The following is a 15,946-nucleotide window of genomic DNA, read 5'->3' as shown; positions in this document are numbered from 1 at the left end:
CTGCTATGAGCGCTGGAAGGCCTCTGGAGCCATCCTGTCGAAGAGCTGTGACGTCCCGAAGATAAAAGTTTATGAAAACATCTTCGGAACGCCAATACGCAGTTGTCAGCACCTCCTCTAGACGTCTGGAGCGCAGAACTGCCAGAGAGGATGCCCACGCCCTCGTTTCATGGGCTCGGGCCGAGTCAAGTGGCAAGGAGGGCATAACCCCCCCCCTCTTTGTGCGACTCCACTCATAAGCCTGCTTGATGAGCGAGGACACCCACCGGGCCAACGTTACCTTCGACAAATCTTTCTCGCGCCTAGTAAGGAGAGAGATAAACAACAACTTCTGAGAACTAGACCGAATCGGCTGAGTCCGGGCTAAGTACAGACGAAGTGCCCTCACAGGGCAATTGACCGAATCGGGGTCATCCGGGGCCAACGCGCTGGTCAGAGCCTTAACTCTAACCAGCGGAGAGGCCTGCCCCGGAGACTGATTCTTGGCCAGGAAATCAGGCCGGAAACGCAAAGATGCGGAACCGTCCGGCTCAAAGGAGATATCTCCAGGCTGACCCGACAGGGCGTGGACCTCGCTACCCCGTCGGGCCGTAGCCAACAAAAGGAGAAACAGCGCTTTGCGAGTGACATTGAACAGACTGGCCTCGCTTAAAGGCTCAAAATCCGCAGAACGAAGGAATTCCAGGATTAAAAACAAGTCCCACTTGGGAGCGGGCAAACGAGCTTTAGCTTCCTTAAGAGCAGCCCCTTTAATGACTGCAGCTATAACGCCCCCGACTCGAACAGAACGACCAATCTGCTTAAGAGTCGCCGAGATAGCGGAGCGCCGGACCCTCAACGAGGAGACTGAGGCGCCCTGCGAAGACATGAAAGAGAGGTGGTTAGCGACCTGAATAGAGCGCGGAGCCACCGAACTCACCCCTCTAGCTGAACACCAGGCAGTCCATGCCTTCCAGTGGGAAGCATAAACTGAAGAGGTGGACGCTCTATGCGAGCGAGCCACCAAGTCCAGAGTCAAAGACGACGCCCCAGAGCGCTTCAGCGAGTCCCGAACAACTTCCACACGTGAAGCTTCAGAAGACTGGGCTCCTCGTGTGGAATGCCTGTTCGGGGCTGCACTAGTTCCCCTCGCACGAGTGCGAGAGGAATGGGGGGCCCTTGGGCGAGCCGAAGAAGATCTGGAAACCAGACCTGCGACGGCCACAGAGGAGCGACCAGAAGAAGAAGGGCCGGCTCCTCCATCTCCGCTTTCCGGATTACTCGGCTGAGTAACGGAAAGGGAGGAAAGGCGTACGCCTCCAGACCCGTCCAGGGAAAGTCCAGAGCGTTCACTCGCCATGCCTGAGGGTCCGGGAATGGCGAGACGAACACCGGAAGCCTCTTTGAGTACCTTGTGGCAAAAAGGTCCACCAGAGGCTTTTGGACCTGGGCCCAAAGGCGAAGCAGTGCCCCGTGAGTGATCGTCCACTCCGACTGAAGCACCGTACCGGAACGACTGAGCGCATCCGCCAAAGTGTTCAGCCTCCCTGGAAGGTACCTGGCCGAGATCGTGATATGATGCTGAAAGCACCACACCAGGATCTCGCAAGCCCTCTCCGAGAGAGACGGGGACCGCGAGCCTCCCTGCTTGTTGATGTACGCCGCCACTGTCATGTTGTCTGTAAACAGACGAACATGTTTGGCGTACAGGGAGGGCAGAAACTTGGCCAGAGCTAGAGCAACTGCCTCTAGCTCCAGCAAGTTGATGTGCCACAAGGACTGCTCCGTCGTCCACAGACCGGAAGTAGTCTGAAGATCTGTATGTGCCCCCCAACCCTCCCTGGACGCATCTGTAAAGAGGTCCAGGTCGGGGAGGGGCACGACGATCGGAACACCTCTGCAGACCCACTCCGTGTCCAACCACGGAAGGGTCGCAGACTGGAACCATCCCTGCAAAGGGATGAGGGCGTCCCAGTCCACCAGAGGAGAGTCCACAAACGGCTTCAGCGCGAACTGAAGCGGACGTTTGTGGACCCGGCCCAGTGAAACCAGAAGAGCCATAGACTCCATCTGCCCCAAGATGGAGGCGAGCGAGCGGATGGAAGCCATCAGGAGAGGTAAAGTGGAGCGAATCTGGGCTTGGAGCTTGTCCACCCTTCTCTGAGAAGGCTGGACAGTCCAAGCGACCGTGTCGAAAGACATCCCCAGATAAGTGAATGTCTGTGACGGGGTCAGCTCCGACTTTACCCGGTTGATCGAGAATCCCAACGAGTTGGATTCTCGAAGAACCGTCAGGGTATCCTGCGAACAGCCGCTCTGGGACTGGTTCATGATGAGCCAGTCGTCCAGATAAGCCCGCAGACGGATACCCTGGGACCTCACCAGTGCACAGACCTGTCTCACCACCATGGTGAAAATCCATGGTGCGAGAGACAGCCCGAAAGGGAGTGCGCGAAACTGGTAGATCTGATCTCCCCACCGGAAACGAAGCCATTTCCGGTCGGCCGGATGCATAAGAATATGAAAGTATGCGTCCGTGAGATCGATCGAGGTCACCCAGTCTCCTGGGCGGAGAGAGTCTCGGACAGAGGCTGGCGTCTCCATCTTGAATTTTATCTCCCTCAAGAAAGTATTGAGGAGAGATAAATCCAACACGGGACGCCATCCTCCTGATGCTTTGGGAACAGCGAACAGACGCCCGTAAAATCCCAGGGAGCTGTGGACCCGAACTCTCTCCACCGCGCCCTTCTGCTCCAGGGAGGCAATTTCCGACTGCAAGACGGAACGTGCTTCCTGCGAGAAGGGGGGCTTGAACCGCGGAGGCACTCGGGTAAGAGGCGCCTTTTCCTCCCGCCAGAGCAGGCGGAAGCCCGATCTCACCACTCCCACAATCCATTGGCTGTCTACTACCGACATCCAACGAGAAAGTGCCCGGGAGGGGCCTCCCGCCATCACCAAGGTGGAGGGCGGGAGGGAGGTGAGATCGGGAGCGCTTCATTGGGGGTGTGGCTTACTTCCAGAGCCGCCACGCCCCCTCCCCGATGCCGTCCTCTTCTTCCCACCACGAGCGGCCGGCGGAGCCTGCCGCTTCTGAGCTGGCTTGGGGTTAGACGATGTCTGAGCCTGCTTCTGTTTAGAAGGCTGAGACTGTTTCACCCCCTTCAGAGTGTAGTCAAGGAACTGACTGTCCTTGTTTGACTGAATCTCCTTCTGTCTGGCATCCAGTGCCAGCGGACAGAAGAGAGACTCCTCTGAGACCGGGGAGACTCTCAAGGTCTCCCTAGTAGCCAGTTCCGTGAATTGGGACTGCGAGAGGAAGAGATCCCTCCTGCAGAGTACCGCTTGGGTGTACTGCAGGGAGGAAAGACGCAATTGTTCCTCATTGACCTTGGCCAATGCGGCCAAAAGCGCAGAGACATCGTCCGCATTCTGTTCTTCACTGAGAGTGAAAGGAACTAGCGAATCGGTCAATGCCCGAGACAGAGCCCGAACGAGAGTCTCCGCAATGGAGGACAGTTCGATCTGCCGACGTCCAACCTCCTCAGCAGAGAGGAGGGAAGCCTCGGAAACCGGCAAAACCGAATCACGCTTGATCGGTTTAGTCAGAAGAGGCAGCAATTCCCGGGAAACCGGAAGGGTAGCCCTAGGGAGTGCAAAAGACGCCAGCCAATTCTGGCTCTGATTGGGCATGCCAAGCTTCCTATTGACCGTAGGCACGAAGGAAGAGGCTTGGGCAGCTGAAGCCACCCACTGCTGCGCTGATTCCGGAACTGGACCAAAAGGAAGCAGTAACGGAACAGGCACTGGCCGAATACCACTCCCCGCATGTGCTGGACGAACCAGTGAATGCGAAAGTTGGTAAGCCACTGACGGAGACTCGGCGAACCGGAAGGAAGAAACATCCTCCTGTGCCGGCCGGAAGTCCGCCATGGCAGAAGGAACGAATGATGCGGAAGAGTCCGCAGCCACCACCCCTTCAGGAAAATAACGAGACGTTACTTCCGCCGCGACGTCAAGAACAGACTTGAGCTTCGACGGAAACACGCCCCGCGACTCCTCGCTGACCACTGATGGAGCATCAGAATAGTCACACGTGGAACCATGACCGAAGTCACCAGTTCCGGAAGCAGAAGCATGCCCTGGCAAACCGGAAACCGGAAAAGCCTGAGCACTAACGTCATCCTGCCGCCCAAAATCCTGTGAAGGTAAAGGGTAAGCAGGACGACCATCCGCAAAAACCGGAGCTGGATGAGCTGACGTCACTCCCCCGACTGAGTGGAGTGATGCCTGCTCAAGCCTAGGCGCTTGAAAGCCGGAAGGCGCACGCTGTAATCCACTATCTGGTATCCGGAAGGAACCACCAGAAGAGGAAGAAGCGTTTCCGGCCGAAACCGGAAGTGTAGTCAACGGAACCGCAAAATGCGGAAGTGAAGACTGCACTGGTTGACTTCGCGATCCGGAAGGACCGGAAGTCAGTGAATACTCCATCCTGCCGCGACCGCCGTAGCGTGCCGGAGCGGACGGATCATCACTTCCGGCAAGTGCCGGAAATGCGGCAGTCGAAACCGACTGCCGCCGCTGTTCGAACAAGTCCGGGGCCTCGTAGGTTATCGCCGGAAATGAAAGATCAGCAAGGTATCGGTCGTGACCCGATGCGAAAGAGCTGTCCCCCGAAGGAGAACGTCCAGGCGCCTCACGAGGGCTATCGGACCAGCTCTGCTTACCAACCGACGCTGAAGAGGGAGGACGCTGCTCCAAGCCGGAAGTGGAGGACAAAGACACGGAAGCCAATGCCCGGACGTCACTGCCAGATGCCGGAAACGCCGAACTGCTGGCGACGGAACGCTGAAATTCTGCCTGCACCAAGCTGCGGATCTCTGGAACCAGTGACTTTAACAGAGAGGAAACCAACGCACCTTGTCCAGGTGCTAACAAAGAAGACGAAGTCTCCGATGTAGAGACAGGTGCAGAAGTAACAGTAGCGCTAGGCGCCGCAAAAGAAGCAGAAGTAGTAACAGCGCTAGGCGCCGAAATTGGTACAGCCAACAAAGTGTTACGCTCTTGGTCTGTAACAAGTAAAGTTGCTTTGGAAGAGGAAGACTTAGCCTTAATTTTCCCCTTGGGGTCCGACTTGCCACGGCGCTTGTCTGAATCAGACATGTTGACAACAACACGTGGCAACGCGAAAAAATTTACTGAAACATAAGTCTAAACGACTGGAAAATTCAGTAAACACACGCACTAATGCGTTAACAAAATACTATAGCTAAACTTGCCCCACAAGCAGAGGCACGGAGAGCTACAAACAAAGTCACACGAGCTAGAAAACTAACTCACACAACAAAATGGCGACACGCAAGACACTGACACAAACGTCAACAACACGTGGCAAAGCCAAAAAGATTTACTGAAACGTAAGTCAAAACGACTGAAAAGACAGTAAACACACACGCTTACGCGTCAACAAAATACTAAAGCTACACTTGCCCAAACAGAAAGAGGGCACGCAGAGCTACTAGCAAAGTCACACGAGTTAGCTAACTAACTCACACAACAAAATGGCGAAACACGCAAGTCACTGACACACAAGTCCGTAAAAAACGGACAACGTACAGTAACGAAACAGCGCAAACAACCAACAACAAACGGGAACGAGCTCACCAAACTGTAGGCAAGGCGAGCAGACAAGCTGGGTAACGTGGCCGGCGGGTGTCACTCAAACACACAAGGTCAGCCACAGAGCGTCAAAAAGTGAACCGTCCTCTCCGAGGTGAAAAAGACGTATGATAATAGGCACGTGTTCCTAGAGGAAGTGACGTGGCATACACCCGTATGGGAGGTAACTCCCGGTGTACTGGCCCATTACCAAAGCTACTTTCACTTTCGTTTTGGTGATGGGGTTGCTTCCCTTTAAATTCTTTAGCCGGGTAAGCGTTTTTCAGTGATAAGCATCTCAGGTGACTCAATGCTAATGTGATTCGGAGTAAGAATATGATATTAAATTGCCATTTATAGACACAGGCACCCTAGACACTCACACAGTGAAGAGACACACTGAGACAGACAGACACACACACGTCTCTCTCTCTTTCTCTCTAACAGTCTTGTCTACACACCATTCTGATAATCATCGGTCCACGCTATCGCTCATGTCTCTCTGACAGGATGCATAATTGCTATGCGGATTAAAGGAAAAGAATCGGAGCTAAAAGCCGAAATCTATCAAAACAAGAATACAGAGTTATCTCCCATATGTTTTTCGCTAATGTTTCTGATGAAAGACGAAAGACGAACGTGATTGTAGAATGGCCGACTTCGACAGTGATCGCCGTTCTGTTCTTCACAGTGATGATAAAGACATCGTTCTGAGGTCAAAACAAGTCGAAATTTTGAGACTGCTGTGGGAAGGAGACCGTGATATTGTTGCATCACTCCCAACTGGTTATGGAAAAATGATCGTCCGCTCTGTAGCCATTTTGTTATGATCACGTGACAAAGTTGATTATCCCATGACACTTCTGCCATATTTAGAGTTGTTTGCACAGTAAATACATCCGCGAAAGATAGCTCGCTTGAAATTGTCTTACATAACAATTCCTTTGTAATTTAAAAATTACACAACACCATGAAAAATCATTATGGACGATCGCGAATCTGCTTATATCAATAACACATTACGAAAAGCTCTAAATATGTAAAAAATAATTCGATTCTCTCTCCAGAGAAGGAAAACAAAGACATCCTGTCAGGGATTAATGAGACCCGAAGGGAAGTAACTCATTTTGACCTGAGTTCAGGATGGTCTACACACAAGCACCAACATAAACCTACCTTTCTGACATCAACATTTCGTGGCTCCATTGTCCAGTTGATAATTCTGGAGACTGCCAGTCTGGTATCCATGGTGTTGACAAAGTCGGAAGGTTCCATTATGTTGATGAGGGAGTGCAGGTAGTTCAGCATGGAAATCTTCACCTGCAGCACAGGGTCAATGTATCATTACTTTCTCTCAATTGTGAAACAAGTTCTTTGGCATCTCAAAGTTATTGTGAGAATAGTGCAACAAATGTACATAGTTCCCTTCTGAAAGGGTAATAAAGTAATTAGTACAATCATGTATAATTTTCCCTTCCGAACAATTCAAACTTCAGTTTGCGCAAAACATGAATTAAGTTAACGTCAACAAAATAGCTTTGTGCGTTTATCTAACTCCTCAGTCTATTTGTGTAATGAAACAGGTTTTTTTCTGTCCTTTGTTTCTTTTATGTAAAAAATATTGTGATGGAGTTTCTCTTTATGTTTCACGACACTTATGATTTATAAACAGTATTGTAAATACCAGTATTACTCACATTTCTCCAAAATGGTGAATTGGAAACATACATCAGTAAATACAGAAACAAGAAAAACGACAACAGACACCGACATGGTCAGTGGTTACAATGAACCCAGCAATAATGACAGGAATGATTGCAGTGTGAAATTCTACAGAAAACAGTCTCGGTTCCCACTGCCACTGCCACATTGTGTGCAGAGGTACAAATACAGGTACAGCCTATGTTTGGGGCAAACAAAACAGCGCAATTTAAACCAGCCACAACTACAGATGTCTTATCTGCTGAAGGTGTGCCGAACTGTGTGTGTGTGTGTGTGTGTGTGTGTGTGTGTGTGTGTGTGTGTGTGTGTGCGTGTGCGTGCGTGCGTGTGTACGTGTGTGTGTGCATGCATATGTACTGTATGTGTATGTTGTTGTGCTTTGAAACTATGAAGATGTGCAAAGTCTGTTTTCCACAAGAGAATTGCGACTAGTTTGCCATTGTGACATAAAACAAGACACAAACTAAAAGCAAGAAGCCAGTGTAACTGGTGCAGAGCTGTAACTTAGTGTAAGGCAAACCCCGCACAGCCCAGATGCAGTGGTACGTGCTTTATATAATCTCTAACTTGTCATCAAAAGTCATAGAGGCTCTTTGTTCTGCTTTATGCAAAAGCAACCTCCAACAGCTTAGCTACCAGTACTAATTTGCTGTGCAAAAAGCTTTAAGCATCAAGTTCAACCTAATAGTACAGAGAGTGTGAACTTGAATGTATCAACATGAAGACAGTAATAATCAAAACACAGAAGATGTAAATACAAGGGGGTGGGGGTGTGGTGGGGGTGTGGTGGGGGTGTGGTGGGGGTGGGGGTGTGGTGGGGTGTGGTGGGGTGTGGTGGGGTGTGGTGGGGGTGTGGTGTGTGTGTGTGTATTATTTCCAAAACGTTGTAGAAAGTTTTGAATGCATCAAAATGTTGTGACTTAAAGCTGAAGCAGTATGCATAAACTGACATTTCATGTCCACAAGATTTGGTTACTAATTTATAATCACAACCCCACACTCTTCCCATTTTACAAAGGAACAGAAACATTCAAAAAACACAAGAAGACTACAGCAATTCAGCCAACACTGACCTAGTGTATCCTCTTCTTTTCAGTTTGGTTCTTTTTATTATTCCATATTTATTTGCTGAAGACTTAGTTTGAAATGTTCAATGTGACTTGTTTGTGGTTTTATATGCATCACATCTACAAAGGGGGAGGGGATCAATACTTGGTAAAAGCAGTGCATTTGCCAGAAATGGGTTTCCCTCCATTGGTCAAGCCCTTTAGATGGTCCCAACAGACAACCAACAACCTAAATTCCATTTTGAATTTTTTTTTTAAACCTTGCCATCATACAAAACATTTTCAGTGCCACATTTAACATAAAGGCTTAACTAACTTGACTAGCTTAATTAATTCCTGTGCAAAAAAGAAGAAAAGAAAGATTAGCAGGTCTCCTGACACAACCATAGCAATTACCCGTAAAATGCAAATCTATTTTTACCTTTTTAAAGCATGACAAATAATGTAATCTGTGCACAGACTAAAGCACTATGCAAAAGGAAAGTTTCTGTTTCTTCTTCTTCTTTTTGTTTTGTTTTGACTAAAGCATAGGGGGTCCTGATTTGGTCTAAATGGTCCGCTGGACCCATTATAAGCAACAGTTAACTAACTAACTAACTAACTAAAGCATAGCTGATAAAGCAGATTTGCAAATTAGATTAACATCTCCTGTTTAAAAGCATTAAAAAACAAGAAAAGCAAATGCTTTATACGACTCTCCTTCATCATGTCCATAAGGGCTTTATACGACTCTCCTTCATCATGTCCATAAGGGCTTTATACGACTCTGCTTCATCATGTCCATAAGGGCTTTATACGACTCTCCTTCATCATGTCCATAAGGGCTTTATACGACTCCTTCATCATGTCCATGAGGGCTTTATACGACTCTCCTTCATCATGTCCATGAGGGCTTTATAGGTCTTAAAAGGAAGATTCCACTACCTATGTCACTACACTAAAACAAAAAGAAAAACAAAAGAAAAAAAAAGAAAAAACAAAGCTGTTCCAGTTTCATAAAATAATGTTCAAGAGAACTTTATACTGTCCAACTGATCGACACAAACATGATCCTTATGTGACCTGTATCAATCCATTCAACTCTGAGAATATTTGTGCATGTATGAACGTTTTGAAACAATTTGCCTCTATATCCGGTCTGAAAATGAATTATGAGAAAACCACGGCAGTCTGGATAGAAATTGTAATATTAAATTTATGCCGGAACTTATGCTCAGTTGGAACCCTGTAACATTTAAAGTTCTTGGCATTGTTTTATCAGTCAACTCAGATGACATTATACCCCTTAATTATGAACATAAATTGGTAGAAATTGAGAATTTGTTCAGGTCCTGGTCCAGAAGAAATTTAACCCCCTTTGGAAAAATAACAGTTATTAAGAGTTTGGCGCTGTCTAAATTAACTCATCTGTTTATGAGTTTACCAGACCCTGATGATAAGTTTTTGTTTGATTTGAATAGGTTATTTTTTTCATTTCTATGGGATGGTAAGAAAGATAGAATAAAGAGAACAACAGCATATCAGTCGTTTGAAGACAGAATCCTTTCTGGAGAGATGTTTTCAAACATTATAAGCATTTTGCATGAGTGATTTTGCTTCAGAGCGTCTGTATTATAATGTACATATTTGCATAGATAAAAAGGTTATTTTTAACAGGAATTGGATGGAAAACGGCATTATTACAGTTGGTCACTTGATGAGAGCCGATGGGTTTTTGTCATATAACGATTTTAAATTGAAACATCCAAATTTACAACTGAATTTTGTTTTTTCGAGGGTGTTATGCGCTCAGTTAAGAATTATCATAAAAGATTAAAGTTGGATGCAGTTTTAAACAATGTTTTTCATATTGGTGATGATGTTGTATGGAAACAAATAGCTAAAGGTGGAGTAAAACATTATAATATATACCCATCTTGTGAAAAATGATGGCAATCTACAGTGCATGGAAAAATGGTCTAATTTATTGAATTTTGATGTAAATGTTAGAAAGGTGTTTTTGACAATAAGGCACATACCTGAGGTGGTTCCAATATAGAATACTACATAGAATTTTTCCCACTCAACGCCTGTTATTTTTGATGAAAATTTCGGACACTATGTAGCTTTTGTACATAGGAAGAGGAAACCTTAGAACATTTGTTTTGGGAGTGCACAAGAGTAAAGCTTTTTTGGTCTGATTTCACAGAATGGTTATGCCTAAATTTCACACATTGCAGTAATTTGAATTTGTCAAAAGAGCTTGTCATTTTAGGGTATTTAGACAACTTTCATACGGATGATGTTTTTGATTTGTTTATTCTCCTTGCCAAACAAAGTATATTTGGAGCCAAATTAAATAAGACAGTCCCAACACTAAATGCTTTTGTGAAAATTGTTAAACAAAGGTTTTTGATCAAAAAGTATAATGCTAGTGTAAATAATTATCATGGTAAATTTGCAAAGGATTGGTGTTTATATAGACACTTTTTTCATTGATGCCATAGGATAATTGTATTGATTGATTTCGTATGAACATTTTTGAATGACTGATACCCCCTGACCCATTTATTCATAACATGTTATACAGTACTTTTATGCCGATAATTAAACCCCCTGTATACTTGGAGGCTAAAGTGTGACCACCGTCCCCACCTACCCCCCCTCCCCTCCCCCAACCTCAGTTTCCCCCACCCCCTTCCATGTCCCCTGTCTTTTCAACAACCCACCCTACTGTCTGTGTCTTGTCTAGTATGTGCGTGTGTATGCGCTAAGACAGCCATACCTTATGTTGATAAACTCTGTGTATGCTTTATGTTATGTTGTGTTTATGTGTATATGACTAAGTGCCAAAAGGTGCGCACGAAAAGCGGACAAAGGGGCTAAAAAATAAAAGTTGACAAACACGACTGATATTGTGATTTTTGTTAAGACAACAGATGCTGGAACCCAATTACGAAAAGAAAAGATAAATTTACCCAAATGATTGTACAAATAACGATAATTTTGTTCGTTATATCATTCAAAACGGCACTGAGTCATAGCATTAAGGTTATCTCGCACGTTTTTAAAGCTAGGGCTTTGAAACTTGGCACACAACCAAAGTATAATGACCTCCAGGTATGGTGCACATCACATTAAACAACATTGAATTTCAAGGTCACAGCGAGGTTAAATTTCCTTTGCAAACTGGAAAATTGTCGTTGTCACGTCTTACATGTTTTAATACTAGATCAGTTAGACTTCACATACTTCACATACTTTCAGCATTTTTATAAAACCTCATTAAAAGTGACCTGCTGGTTAATCTTTGTCAAAGTTCAAGGTCACAGCGGGGTCACATCTGGTCCAAATGTGGAATATTTTCAATTTATTCAGCGCGTTTATAGCACGAGCTTTGAAAATACACACAGTTCTAGTGTATAATGTTCACACACGATTAAAGTCTGGTTGAAAAAGTCAAGGTCACAGCAGGGTCGCGTTGAGGTCAAACATATACATTTTTCAATGAGGTTTTCTCATATGTTTTTGAAGCTAGGGCCTTGAAACTTGGCACACTACGCAAGTTAAATTAAACCTCATCAAATTCCAAGGTCACAGTAAGGTTAAAGATCCTTTAAGGATATTTTCTAAAAAAGGTGACCGCCTGGTTAATGTTTGTCAAATTTCAAGGTCACAGCAGTGCCATCTGGCTTAAACTTTGAAAAATTGTCAATTTCTTCAACTAGTTTTATAGTGTTTGAAGTCATTCACACATGATGAAAGTCTGGTTGATAAAATCAAACGTCAAGGTCGCAGCGGGGTCGCATTGAAGTCAGACACATACAATTGTCATTTTCACGAACGCCTTTTAAGCAACACCTTTGAAACTTCACACATTCCAAAGTTTTGATGTTGTTTGGTTATAATCAAAGTGTGGTCAATTTCCATGATTGAGAGCATTCAGAGGGGTCAAGTTGAGGTCACACAAAAAGTGATAATCTTTATAAGACTCACGTTTGCTGCTATTGCTCACTTGACATTGGTGAAAGTGCTTATTTTATAATTGTTGATCTTGATGTTTTGACCAATTAATATTACCAGGATCAACCATACCAGATTTCAAAGTCCAGAAGTTGTCAAACCTCAAACCTGTTGGAAGTTTCAAAGATTTAAGCATCAACAAATTTCTATTTGATTTGACCTTAAATAACAGATTTGACCTTAAATCTTAAAACAGATCAACCAGACTTTGGTTTTATATAAATTGAAGTTCAATACAATTTCCTTTTTTTTTTTACCCACACGAGACCCTGCTATGACCTTCACATTTCTCAAGGATCAACCTTGAATTCTCCATGTTGAACAATCATTAAGCAAAAGCGATGTTTGAAGTTTGAAGGTTCTAGCTTCAAAAATCTCTGAAAAAATATGTTTCATCCGTTTTCTGAACCACATGTGACCCAGCCGTGACCTTGAAATCTGACAAGGGTCAACAAGACTTTTACCATGCATGGGGGCGATTAAACCCCAAATGTGTGTGAAGTTTCAAGGTTTCAACTTAAAAAACGTCTGAGAAAAATATACATTTTCCTTTTTGGACAATGTGTTGCACGCAAGACAACACGACAAACGCTCGTGTTATCATTCTTTTACTTTAAGGTCGACTTGCGTGCCCGCTCTTTCGCTAATCTCAATTAAAATTCATCTTGGAAGTTCGGTTTTATTACGCCTTTAATTAAGAAGATTAAACTAAGACAACAAATAGTTAGTTTTACCCATTAAACTCGATAAGGTAGTGACATTTTATGTTGAACGCAAGATGGTGTCGCACGCAAGATCTGAAAAGATGTTGACGACATAATTTCAACACTTGATAGCGCATTCGTGGTTCGTGATTTCTTCACAAATTTTGAACACAGAATGTGTCACGTGGTTCCGTAGATGAAGTATATCTTTGTACATGTAAATTTTGTTTTTAAAAGAAAATAACCGTTAATTACCGAACATTTTGTCGCACGCAAGATATGACGAAATTTTCAAATCGTTTTCAAAAATATTGTTCAAAAGTTCTGCAGTCTTTGCTGGATTACTTGAAAGACAGCAGTTTGATACACCGTTATCGCTTGACGTGTCGACATCAATTCCAGAGTTTTTGAAAAAGAAATTTAGTAAATATCTGCGATTGAAAAATGTATGCCGTGATGACGACACATCTTGCGTGCGACACCTTAAAATTCGGTTATCGAAAAAAAAAAATTCTCTCGAGATTTAGATTTGATGTTTGGTCTCGTCTGTAAAGCGATGTTTCAGGCATTCAATCAAACTAAATGCAAATCATTTGTGCTTCTTGTTATTTTTCTGTGGCATATTCAAAACACGAGGTATCACGATGTCCGTTTTCAGATGGCCGGTTTTGGCGTTATTTTTGACTTTAAACAAAGATAACTTCAAAACCGTTCAAGTCAGACACACGAAATTATGTCCACTATCTCTTCGCACATTCATCCACACACACACCAATTTTCAGCAGACACACGTTTTTAGAAACATTTTTATTGTAAAACAAAGTCGTCTTCTGTTCTGTGAGCACCTTTTGGCACTTAGTCATATATAAAAAAAAAATAAAATAAAAAAAAGAATATTTCACATATTCAAACCAACCTCCTTCCCACCACCATCACTAGCCTGACATACTCAACATCCACCAAATTACTTTTGAAAATGTTAAATGTTTTTTGTTTTTAACAAGAATCATAATAATTACTCATTTTTTTCTCCCAAATTGAGTCTCGGCTAGCCCAGACAAAATATGAACACTCAAGACACTTGAGTGACCTCATTTCTGACACTATGACATTATAACATGATGTCATCAGCAAGAGTAGCCAAGACTGACCAAATCAAACAATGACATCATAGCTTAATGAGGTCAAGACTTGTATCCTTGATAGCTCAGTGGACATTTTCAGTGGTGAAAATCTTTTCCAGCAAACATTTTCATGCTGGGACTGTAAAATTTGATGAAAACAAGCCAAATTTTGGTCATGTCTGCTGATTACCAATACCCACAATTCTGTGAAATTTGGAGGCTTTTGCTCCCAAAATAACTGAGTAAACCTCAATGTAAAGCTTTTTACAAACATGACCCCGCTGTGACCCCAAAATGTGACGGGGGACAACCAAACTAGGGTCACGTCGGTAGATTCTCAAACCCTTCAAGTGTTAAAAGTTTCAAAGCTCTCGCTTCAAAATCGCCTGAGATAACATCAATGTCAAGTTATTATGAATCGAACATGACCCGCTGTGACCCCAAAACTTGACGAGGGTCAATCAAACTTACTTCAAGTAGGTAGATTATCCAACCCTAGAAGTGTGCATAGTATCAAAGCTCTAGCTTTAAAAAACATCTGAGATAACCTCAACGTTAAGTTTTTATGAAACGAACATGACCCCGCTGTGACCCCCAAACTTGACGAGGGTCAATCAAACTTACGTCAAGTCGGTAGATCATCAAACCCTAAAAGTGTGCAAAGTTTCAGAGGTCTTAGCTTCAAAAACTTTCGAGATAACCTCAACGTTAAGTTTTTTGTCCACGGACAGACGGACGGCCGTCCATACAACCGGACACATATGAATCCTAATACTCACCAATTACTCAGGTGAGTCAAAAACTACCAGTAAAGAGTTCCCCCCACAACTGAAATAAATCATAGCCCAGAAGAAAATCAATCAACCCTCTTCAAAATGAACTCACAGGGTCAGATATTGCCTGTGAGAAAGGAATGTAAAGACAATATTTCAAATCAATGTGGAATGAAACAAGTCGCGTAAGGCGAAATTACTACATTAATTTAGTCAAGCTGTGGAACTCACAGAATGAAACTGAACGCACTGCATTTTTTCACAATGACCGTAGTCCGCCGCTTGTGCAAAACGGAGTGAAACTGACGAGCCTGTTCAGCGCGGTAGTGGTTTCGCTGTGCTGCATAGCACGCTTTTCTGTACCTCTCTTCGTTTTAACTTTCTGAGCGTGTTTTTGATCCAAACATATCATATCTATATGTTTTTGGAATCAGGAACCGACAAGGAATAAGATGAAATTGTTTTTAAATCGATTTCAGAAATTTAATTTTGATCATAATTTTTTATTTTTTTATTTTCAGAGCTTGTTTTTAATCCAAATATAACATATTTATATGTTTTTGGAATCAGGAAATGATGTAGAATAAGATGAACGTAAATTTGGATCGTTTTATATATAAAAAAAAAAAAAATTTATTACAATTTTCAGATTTTTTAATGACCAAAGTCATTAATTAATTTTTAAGCCACCAAGCTGACGGGCGCTGTGGCGTGGTGGTAAGACGTCGGCCTCCTAATCGGAAGGTCGAGGGTTCGAATCCCGGCCGCGGCCGCCTGGTGGGTTAAGTGTGGAGATTTTTCCGATCTCCCAGGTCAACTTATGTGCAGACCTGCTAGTGACTTATCCCCCTTCGTGTGTACACGCAAGCACAAGACCAAGTGCGCACGTAAAAGATCCTGTAATCCATGTCAGAGTTCGG

The 15,946-nt window shown here is 44.1% G+C and overlaps 1 protein-coding gene across 15 annotated transcripts in view; it reads right to left on the bottom strand.

The window, feature by feature from the left end:
• Nucleotides 1-15,946, bottom strand: part of LOC138947648 (CLIP-associating protein 1-like) — a 239,753-nt gene that overhangs the window by 26,869 nt on the left and 196,938 nt on the right. For 14 of the 15 annotated variants that reach the window (XM_070319156.1, XM_070319159.1, XM_070319160.1 and 11 more), the window contains one exon: nucleotides 6,811-6,954. In XM_070319156.1, coding sequence (XP_070175257.1) covers nucleotides 6,811-6,954 — 144 coding nt within the window. Of the gene's footprint in view, nucleotides 1-6,810; nucleotides 6,955-15,138; nucleotides 15,154-15,946 lie in introns of all 15 variants that reach the window. The other variant, XM_070319157.1, reaches the window with a different exon arrangement.

This window comes from Littorina saxatilis, linkage group LG14 (assembly GCF_037325665.1).
Source record: "Littorina saxatilis isolate snail1 linkage group LG14, US_GU_Lsax_2.0, whole genome shotgun sequence".
NCBI classification, from domain to species: Eukaryota; Metazoa; Mollusca; class Gastropoda; order Littorinimorpha; family Littorinidae; genus Littorina; species Littorina saxatilis.
Note: the sequence above shows the minus strand (reverse complement) of the source record. Positions and strands in the feature narration are given on the sequence as shown.